We start from the raw sequence: 10,578 nt of genomic DNA, 5'->3' as shown, positions 1-10,578 counted from the left end.
TAAAACCAAGAGGATGTGTGTGGAGAGATTATTTTAGGTCCTGGTAACTCCTCGTTTCTGGTTTTTGTTTGGTTTAGGATTGCCATGCTATAGTAAATTACACATTCTCTGCTTCACCTCTGCCAGACTCTTCCTCAGATGCAGATATCCCTCACCTTCAAAGAAACGCAGAGAAAACCAGGAAAAAAAAGTAAATACATCTAATAAATGTCTCACAAAGGTATAACTTCTAAAATGTCAATATGTAACAAATCACTGAAGGACAGGGAAACGATGCTTCAGAGAGTCACGGTCATCACAGATCTCTCTTCTACATAATCCTTTTTTCTCACAAATAAGGAGAAAAACCACCCAGGGGAATGAAATCTGCACGTAGCAGCCCTGGGCACTACAACTGATGGTTAAACCCTGCTTTCACTGCAGAATTCAGGCCAACAGGCCTGATCTTTTTGAGCTCAGAAATAAAATTAAAAGGGTCCTGGAGTGACCACTCATCATACAGTGGCTGAGAGCAAAAGCTATGGGGAGCCCTGAGATCAAATATGCATCAATTAAAAAATAATAAAAGAAATATTAAAAAATATAAAACCCATAAGTGCCTGGTGCTGCGGGGATGAAGCCATATGAGGAATTTTTTTAACAATGATTCCTCCTGTGGACAGGTTTATGTTTCTCCCTGAGACAAAGAGGTGGTCAAACCAAGCTTTGCGGCATCCTCTGGTGAATTCGTCATCCTGATGGCAAATAATGCTCAGGACAGGTGAGGTGGGAAATGGTTCTGGGGCACGTGCCAACTCCCCAAGTACCACTTCTCATGCAGAAAAGCAGAGACCATGAAGTGCACAAACACCTGCAACCTCAGCCGACGCAAAACTGCCAAGACGAGCTCTCACCCAGTAAATTCACGAGGAGCCCGCAATCAGTTTCTAACTTCTTCAAAGGGTGAGATAAACCCAACTCCCTGCCTCCTCTTATTGCAGCCCTTCTGCCCGTATTCTCCTCATCTGCAGCCACTCAGCAGGCAGGAGGGAGGGGCAGAGCTGGTTTAAAAGGTTTGGCAAGAGCTCCGGAGCCTGTCCTTGGCTGTGGAGGAGGCTGCACATGGCCACGTACCTGGAGCTGCCCGCCCGTGCGAGGATGCCCATCCTGGGACTGGGGACCTGGCAGGTACCTCTGCTCAGGCAGGTGACACCAGCAGGTTGCTGAGAATCACACGAGATTATTATTATTTTCTTTTTTTTGGTCAGCAATCTCCTCTCCTCATTGGAGGGGAACGCAGCAAATCCCCCGTGCCGTGTTTCCTTTTGAAGTATCTCAGGTAAATGCGGGTGTTTCTGCACGGCCTTCGGGAAATCTTTGGAGCGAGCCGAGGTAGTCAAGTAGGCACAAGATTTTTCTGAGCTTGGGGGGGAAAAAAAAAAAAAAAATTACAAAAGTAAAAAGTTCTGCCCTGCTCGGTTTTCTTTGCTTTTTTTTTTTTTTTCCCTTTTTTTTTTGGCACTGTGTGTTAATATCCCAGCACGTCATGCAGGTGTCATCTTTGATGAATGTGTGTAGATATAGGAATTTAAAGGGCAGTAAGTAGATTTGGAAATGGGAATTCACACTAATTCCTCACAGACTGAAGGTAACTCGTTTTTATTGGCAGCAGATGAATCCAGCACTTTGCAGGAATAGAGTTTGGGTGGTTCTTTACCTGCAAATGTTACCTACTGGACTTAGGCAAGAGAGAGTAGGTTTAAGAATATACCGGATTATAAATGTAAAAGGAGTCTGGAAATGAACTGAAAGTTTTAAACTGATTTTGTGAAGAAAGATAAAAAAAAAATTAAAAAGCAGATTTTTCCCTGGATCTGAGACTGGAAACAAAACATGTCAAATCTTCCCAGCTCCACGAAACACCTTTCCAGTCACCATAAAGATATCTTAAAGTCTTGCCATATTTCTGGGTCAGTTGATGCTAATCAGCATCTAACTATGTGCACAAACAGAGAGGAGCTTGTTTAACCCTTTCAGTCTTCATTTTTCTGATGACAAAGGACACTAAGAAGCCTAAAGTAGTTCAAGTGGGCTTTAAAAACCGAAGTGTGCCTCGGAGGGGCCTCTCAGGGCTCGACACTGTGATGGGGGAGCTCTCTGAAGGAACTCGTTAAGTTGCTAAGAGAAACAGCTTTAGGACTAAGGAGAAGGAAAATTTCGGGCACACGATCCCTGCCACCACAAAACAACACCTTCTGTTACGTAATGGAAGCGCGGCTCAGGCCCATGGTGGTTGTTTCATTAAAGTTCAATAGTTTAATTATTTGATTTCAAGGCTCCCACGGCAGCCTCAGCATTTCAGCGCAGGAATGGGGCCTCCCCTTTACCTGGCGGCTCTGGCTCACAGCTGAGCACCTTGTAAAACAAAAACAATGCATTGTTTTCTCTGAAAAAACGTCTCACATGACAGTTTTATGTAATCTCAGGGTGTGCTGTTGCCTTTGCTCTCCTCCCCTCGAAGCGAGACCAAGGGCTCCTGCTTTCCCAAGCTGCAGCAGCGCCCAGAGGTGAGGTGCTCCAAAAATTCCAGAATTTGGCCGCTGTTAGCCTGCCTCCCCATGCAGGCTCACATGGAGCAGAGGATGGGGAAAGACACTGCAAAAAAGAAAATTTGTAAAACTTTCAACTGGCTCGTTAGTTGTGTGGAGCCTTGTGGGGGAAAAAAATTGCTACATTTTCTATGCTTTTGTTGTTATCAATTTAGGCGAACCAATTAAACACCCTTTGACTGGAAAAACTTGAAGTGATGTAATTAAGAAAAAAAAAAAAAGAAAAAAGTAGGAGGTGGTCATGCTTTTGAATTGTGTTTCTGTTTGGAGTGCCATTTTCTGGATTCAGTCATCAAACAGCTCCTTGGCGTCTCCAAGCCAAGAATCTGGAGTGGTTTATTTTACTGTTGAGTACCAGGAGTGTATTTTACCCAGGAGGTGGCACTGTCTGTAGTGTTTTGAGTCTGCTCACCTCCCTGTCCTGCCTCAACAAGAGCTGGATTGTTTTTGTGCAGTGCCAGCGCGCATTCCAGACGTGATCGGTTTCCTCGTGTCGCCAGTATTTCACACTAAAGTTTCTTTTAATTTCTCGGGAAATTAGAGCTTATTTCAAGGTAGCCTCGTGTCCCAAGGTGAACTTCCAGTCCTTAGAAATAGGGCGGATCAGCTCAGGCACCTCAACACTTGACTCCCTTTGCCGTTTGAGTTCACAAAACTAACGAAAGCCAGATCCAGACTGGAATACCTCATTATTCGGGGGGGCTCCAAAACGCCAGATTTTCAGAGAGGGGAACTTCTTAATCTGCTGTTTAGCAAAATCACTGGCTTCTCCTCTGGTTCCAGTCCCTGCAGGGAGCAGCGCGGGACGCGGTGAAGTTTGCCATCGACGTTGGGTACCGCCACTTGGACTGTGCCTACATGTACCAGAACGAGAGCGACATCGGCGATGCGCTGAGACAAAAAATCCAGGAGGGCGCCGTGAGGCGAGAGGAGCTCTTTATTGTCAGCAAGGTGCGTCCTTGGATAACGTTTCTCACACGGGGCCTAGGGGCCACACGGAAAATGCCACGGGACGAAGCTGGGGATTAACTCCTCTCTGTCAGGGCAAAGCAATTTGTGGATGAGGGGGTGTGAAGGAACGGGTCAAGTCCTGAGGAACAAAAGGCTCGGTTTGAGAGGGGTTTTTTTTTGTAGTCCATGTCCATTGTCAGCCATGGAGACAGGAACTGAGGCCGTGCTCTCGGTGGCCTCTGGGATAGGAAGCGGGGTTATTGTTTTCGTGGTCGCTCCCGCTGCGCCGCCGGCCTCAGCCTGTCAGCTCCTGTATGTTATGCTTTGTTTTGTTTTTTCCCCCAACAACAATGGTAGGAAAAATAAAGTAACTTCTATCTGCTGGAAGCTGGCGGGTCGATATTCGCCAGCTTCGCTTATTTTCTTTGTTTTAATTGTTGCGACGATCGATGGAATTTCAGAGCGCCCCGTTCTCGTTTTACTTACTTAACGGTACCACAAATAAATTTAAGGTGCCTCAAGTGGCGCTTCCTCGAGGTGAGAAGATGTGCCCACGTCCTGAGCTGCCTCTGTCTGTGCTGTGTGTTTCCCTGCCCTTGTGAGGGCAGGAGAGCAGCTCCCAGGCTTTGTGTTCCCCCACAGCTGTGGTCCACCTTCCACGAGAGGTCCCTGGTGAAGGAGGTGTGCCAGAAAACACTTGCTGCCCTCCAGCTGGATTATTTGGATCTCTACCTGATGCACTGTCCCATGGGATTCAAGGTATTGCAGCTTTAAGTCCTGGGATCCATCTCTCAGGGCTCTGCCCCTTCTGCCTTTGGGATCACACATCTTTAGTCCTCTCCAAGGAGGAATGTTGGTAAATCTCGTTAGGACATAACGATAAACCCCTGCAGGGAGAGCCCAGGAGGAAAGGTGAAGTCATGGCTGCTTAAACCAGGCCTTGTAATACAAAAACCACCTTATTTCAAGTCATGGATCACATTCCTCTCAGACTGTGGGGTTTGGCTGCCATTTCCTCACCAGGAATCAAACATGCAAACTACTTCATTCTAACTTTTCTCCTCTACCTCCAGGCTAAATAAATCCTGGTTCCCCCATGGTGTCACCTCCCCGGCCTTCTCCCAACCTGAGGCACACAGAAGTGCCTGCCCTTCCTCTGCCTGCAGGACAGAGTCTCAAGAGATTTTCTTGAAGATTTCTCTGTTGGTACGGGCTGCTCGTTTCAGCCACATCTCACCCCACCACAAACAGAAGTCAGGATCTCCAGCTCAATGTCTCCAGCTCCACTCGCTTGCCCAAATTTCTAAGTGATTTCTTTAAGTACTTATAATTCAGCTGACCCTAATGTTGTTTTTCTTTTTGTGCTGATAGGCAGGAGAGGAGCTATTTCCTGCAGATGGAAACGGCATGATCATTCCCAGCGACACAGATTTTCTGGATACGTGGGAGGTACATTCATTTACAGGCCAAAAATATCTTGCTAGCTTGAAATAACAACCTGAAAACTCAAAGCTTTCCACTGTGGGAATTGTTCCGAGAGAATTTCTAACATCAAGTACTCGAGATCACTGGTTTCTCTGCGTCCTTGGGCTCCTTTTTGTGTCACTGTGCCAAAATTCAGGTATTTTTATATCTACTGCTTACTAAACTGGCTGGGTTGGCGTGACAAGAGGAAATCTTTGCCTGTGTGTGTACCCTGCAGTGGCTTGAGCTAATAAATGCTGTCACTCTCATCCCTACCCCACTCTCTGGGCAATTCTTGGTTGCTTTAGTTGTAGCCACGGTCATCTCTTGTTGCACCTGAACCATCCATACCTCAGGAAAGCCAGCATGCCTGTGCCAGTATACCAGAGCACCCTAATTTCTGTCTCTAGAAGGCAGTGGGACTTGGCCCAAGTCCTTTGCTGAGCTCTGTGTGCAGCACAGGCTGCGTGGGAGACCAGGCTTGGGCGTGAGTTCAAATTCCTGCTGGGCTGATAGTTTGGGCTTCCTTTCCCTTCCACTGCCACCGTGTGCTCAGCACAGCCAGGCCAAAAGCAGATAAGAAACTCATCAGAGTCAGAAGAACTCACTGATGCTTTTTGCCTTCTGTAAGATGAAGGATAAGGCACATTTTGCTGTTCATCTGAAGGAAAAAAGTGGACATTTCAGGCTGCTGCCTGTGACAGCAACTTCAAATGAAAATGATTTCTACTTTGGAACAAGGGGATCTCCTGCTCTAAAGGCTGATAGCAGATTATTTCCCCCTGTTTCTCTTCTGCTGGGTGTCACAATCTAATTAGGGTTGTCTGGCTGTTTTATTGCTCATTAGTGTGAAAGAAAATAGGTGATGGAGGGGGAAAGCAGTGCTGCTTATCCTATAATCCAACTGCTAAACGGTACAGCTCTCTTGGGAAATGAATCAGTGTGGATCACCGGCGTCCATCCTGTTCCAGCTCCTTGTTGGGCTGCTCTGTTCCAAAGAAGGTGCTTTTTATTATGGGATGATTATTTGGTTAGCTGAGGAATTACCCTGAAAGAATCTCTTTCATCTGTGTGAGGGTCTGCCTGGGGATAGTGTTTCCAAAGAGTCGTATTTTACTGAAATAATACTAGTTTAGGGTTTGTGTGAATATTGCTGTTATTTATCTGTCTGGTGACACATGATGTGAGATCCCGAGTCTGACCAGAGCCCCACTGCTCATGTGCTGTTCTCCCAGCACAGCACACAAGGAATCCAGCCAAGAAGATTTTTTTTTTTCCACATAAAAATGAAAGAACTTTATGGGAAGTGTGATTCTGTGGTGTTTCTAGGCTATGGAAGAGCTCGTGGACGTGGGGATGGTGAAGGCAATTGGAGTCTCCAACTTCAACCGCAAACAGATCGATCGGCTCCTGAGCAAGCCGGGCTTAAGACACAAACCTGCAAATAATCAGGTGAGCTGTCCTCCAGCTCCTCAGTACTGACATCACACCTGTCTGGGGTGTTGCACAGGATGGGACATCTCTTAAAAGTCCCTTAAAAACCCCGCACCTGCAAACAGAGGCACCTTTTCAAAGCTGATGGGGCACTTGGTAGGTCACGATACTAAACACTGAAGTTCTTTCTGCTTCTGAGAGCCGAAAGCAATTTTTTTTCTTTTTAGATTGAGAGCCACCCCTATCTTCCTCAGGAAGAGCTGATTAAGTTTTGCCAATCCAAAGGGATCTCTGTCACTGCATATTGCCCCCTTGGAGCACCCAACTGGCCAGGGTAAGGATGTTTTGTGAGATTTCTGTCTTAGATGTAGACCGGAGTCAATGCAGTAAACAATGTCTTAGGATGTAGATGGAACCTCAGAGTAAAACTACTGTAATTAGAAAAAGATTTACTAATTCATTAAAAATCACACCCACAGGAACCTCACACTTAGTCAGGTATGTGATATTCAGGTCACTGCAGTTTCATATTTTGAGGAAAAACGATCAATTTGTTGATGAAAGCAGAGAAGAGAATTCTTAACTGAGCTTTGGTGAGCTTATTAAACACGTAGGAGAATTTCTCAACATAAAAAAAAAAACCCACCCACAACAAACCAAACAAAAAACCAAAGCAGCAGATGCTTATGAAAATAGCAACTTTGCAGTCCTGCTGAGACAAAGGGATTCAGTTTTTAAATGTGTAAGTTGCAGAAATTTTCTTTTACTCCTATCTTCATGGCTTTCTCTGACCCGGGAGAGGGTGTTTGCCAGAGCAGCTGTGCTTGTAAAGGACAAGATGAAATTCTTGGGATCTGGATCAAAGAAATTCCCAGTCTGATCCCAGGCTGGACCTAAATATGTTACAGTGACTTGTTTTTACTAGAAACTACAGGCTTCTTCTTGTGTGCTCATTTGTTATAAAAGAAAAGATTGAAGGCAGGAACTGAAGTAATGAGATATTAAACTAAAGTGTTAAAAAGCAAGATTATGCTTTCTAATCATGTAAATAATGTTCTTATGATACAAGGCTTGAGGGAGAAGACAATGGGTCATTCAGCTACTGAAGCCAGGTTTTTTTTTTTACTTTCACAGGTCCAAGCCTGACCATATTTCCCTTCTTGATGATCCTCAAATTAAGGAAATTGCACTCAAGCACAACAAAACCCCAGCTCAGGTTAATACTGCTCAGAGTTATTTTCCCTGCTGCCATGTATTCCTCCCACTTGTGCTAAAGTAACTATTTACAGAGGTATTATGGAATATTAATATGGAGTTCCAGCTGCGTCTCATGTGCAGTTTGATGCTTCAGAAAAATATTCTCTCTACCTTAGTTGTAGTGATGGCCAGAAGATTACCAGTGGCTTTGGGCTTTACCTGGCATACTGCTGCCTTTCCACACATCAATCCTGAACTCCTGCTCAATGCACTCCTTTGTTGTCATCTCAGCTTCAGAGGTGGATAAGGATTTAATGAGCTCATGTAGTAATTAGGAAGGGTTTTTAGGTGGTGCTTCTCCTCTGTGAACCCTCTCTGATTACCAGTAGAGCAGCTCTGTGTAACCATGCAGGCACTTTTGGTTTTCAGCTTTCACCCGTTTTCACTTCTCACCTGTAAATTCCCAATGTCTTCCTGCAGGTGCTTATCCGCCTCCAGATTCAAAGGAACGTGAGTGTAATTCCCAAATCTGTCACTCCACAGCGCATTGAAGAAAATTTTAAGGTAAGAGGGTACCTTAGAGTCATGAATGGTGTTACTACACAGGGAAAAAAAACCCCACTCTGCCAATGGTACAAACCAAACTTAGAACCAGCAAGATATTTGTCAGATACCACACAGGTTATTACTTCTTTATGAATGCAAAAAGCCACTTTGAAAGCAGGGAGCCTTGTCTTCATTAAACACAGCAGGTGAGAGCCAAACTCTCCCAGCTCGTGCTACAACTGTGATGCCTGCAGACCCCACCAGCACTGTAACCTTCCACATTTACTCACTGCTGTCCCTGCACGGGTGCCTGCTGCACACCTCCTCATGCTTCAGCCTGCTTTTGGTACTCTTTCTGCAAACAAACTTCCTTGTCTCACTGAAAAACTGAAGCAACTCAGCTGTTTGGGACATTCCTGCAGGTGTTTGACTTTGAACTGACTGAAGAGGAGATGCAGACCCTCCTTGGCTTCAAGAAGCGCTATCGCATCTGCGCGTTAAGCGAGTGAGTTCCTCCTCCTCCTGGCTTTATGAGAATCGGATTAGCACTGGATATCCTCTTAGCAGACACTACTTGATAGCCCCACTGCAAAGTAAAAAGAGAGGGAGCCTTAGCCAACACCCAGTCACACCTGCTGGAATCTCACACCTGGGTTTATTAGAGCGTTGCCTGTCCTGCACAGGTTGGGAACGCTGGGATTTCTGCAGGCAAAATGTTCCTAAGATATCCTGTACTGGACGCATACCAAGCTGCTGCCTGAAAATCAAAATCAGCTGGAAATTCCAAAAGAAATAAGCAGCCATTTCCCCCCGCCCCCTACGTTTGCTTTGGCTCCTTCACATAAGGGACAGTCAGAGTAAATAAACTCCATTTTAAGAATGAGATTTGTAAGGTTTTTTTTTTTGAAGGGAAGAGCTGTGCCTATGTACTCCTGCCAACGTTATTAAGGCAGTGCCTAGATAACAGAATGGTTACAGACTCACCAAGATCTGCACTTTATTCAGTTTTTCCCAGGTTACCCACTTATCTAACAGCATCCTGCAGCCTTGGGAGTTCCCAATATCTCTGGGAATTTTGGCAATTTCAGCTGAGCAAAAGATACATTCCCCTTTGAGAAGGAGGTCACTGATACATGTGAAGGTTACAGAAAATTCACTTCCCCGGCTCTGGGCACACTGAACAGACACATGTGTTTTTAATGTAGTTCAGTCTTAGCTCTTTTACCAGGGGAAAATGCTTTTTCTTCAATCTAAGTGTTTTAATCATGTCCTCTCTTTTTCTAGATGCAAAAATCACAAGGACTATCCTTTTTTCGAAGACTGACCTAGGCATCAGCTTCAGATCCTCCAGAGATCCAAAACATTATTTGTTATTTCAAGCAATTTGCAATACTTGGTGTATTAATTCATGATAGAAGGGGAATATGTATTAAAAAATGGGAGAAGGTGAATCACAGGCATTCTGAAGAGTCATCTTTGAACATGGATACATTTGCTTCCCTATCAACCAGTTGTATCAATCTTTCCTCTGCTCTTGTAACACCATTTTCAGCTGCAGCAAAATATATATTCTCTCTTAATTTAGTAATGATAATGAAGTTTAATAAACGCATATATTGGTATCAGGGAAAATCAGTCTTTGTCATAACTATAAATCCTGACAAAGTTTAAAATTTAAATTCTCTGATTAGTTATACTTTTGGACAAACAGTCAATACATACAGTATCTTAACTATCAGTACAAGATAATCCATTTAACATCAGAAGGTCCTGATGGCTTGAGATGTTGAGTTCAGTAATTTCAGTGTAACAGACTGAAAGCTTTTAGAGGACACTGCTGAATTATGATTCAGGAGCTCTTTGCTTAATGAGGTTTCCTATTTATGAACTGCTAAAAAACTAATAAACTACTAGGAGATTTGTATGTTTGGTTTAGAGTATCTGCAAGAGTATATAAATACTGCCTTTATCAGTAGAAAGGCTGCAGTTGAGACTGTGAATCTCTCCTAGAAAATCCAAAGTCTGATAAAAGGAGACACACAGGAATTATTTTGTTTGGCAACTGTCACATTTAGCAAGCAGAAAAGCTGGGCAGCTTCACAGAAGCCAACAGCAGATTTTCACTCTCCTGTACTGCTCCCCTAGGTAGTGTTTGCTTGTGTTCTGACTCAAAGGGTGTCTCTGGTTAAAAAAAAAAGAGTCAGTGATGCTGCAGCCCTTGCTGGTGTAATAAAGTGTCTGTTAATCAATTCTAGCTCTTAAACACTTGACTCAAAACTCCTGTACTTGCTTTAAGCCCTTGCAGCCCAGGATAAGAACAATGTGGCTCAGCGTTGCATATAGAGAGAAGGACAATTGTGTAATTAAGATTCAGGACTAGGATACACGCTTTATGCAT

At 44.4% G+C, this 10,578-nt stretch overlaps 1 protein-coding gene across 8 annotated transcripts; it reads left to right on the top strand.

The window, feature by feature from the left end:
• The first annotated feature begins 959 nt into the window (after positions 1-959).
• On the top strand, positions 960-10,099 carry LOC120752425 (aldo-keto reductase family 1 member B1-like). Of its 8 annotated transcripts, XM_040063438.2 has the most exons (11): positions 960-1,167; positions 2,466-2,546; positions 3,372-3,539; positions 4,182-4,298; positions 4,911-4,988; positions 6,333-6,455; positions 6,665-6,771; positions 7,572-7,653; positions 8,115-8,198; positions 8,603-8,685; positions 9,465-10,089. In XM_040063438.2, exons 1-11 carry the CDS (start codon positions 1,102-1,104, stop codon positions 9,502-9,504), a joined length of 1,029 nt encoding a protein of 342 aa, XP_039919372.1. In that variant the 5' UTR covers positions 960-1,101; the 3' UTR covers positions 9,505-10,089. The 8 variants fall into 8 exon arrangements, with proteins under 8 accessions (XP_039919372.1, XP_039919373.1, XP_039919374.1 ...); XM_040063439.2 differs by lacking the exon at positions 2,466-2,546 and having other exon boundaries at positions 964-1,167; positions 9,465-10,084; XM_040063440.2 differs by lacking the exon at positions 2,466-2,546 and having other exon boundaries at positions 968-1,181; positions 9,465-9,831.
• Positions 10,100-10,578: the final 479 nt, after the last annotated feature.

Source organism: Hirundo rustica, chromosome 4 (assembly GCF_015227805.2).
Source record: "Hirundo rustica isolate bHirRus1 chromosome 4, bHirRus1.pri.v3, whole genome shotgun sequence".
Taxonomy (NCBI): Eukaryota; Metazoa; Chordata; class Aves; order Passeriformes; family Hirundinidae; genus Hirundo; species Hirundo rustica.
This window is presented reverse-complemented; position numbering and strand designations above follow the sequence as displayed.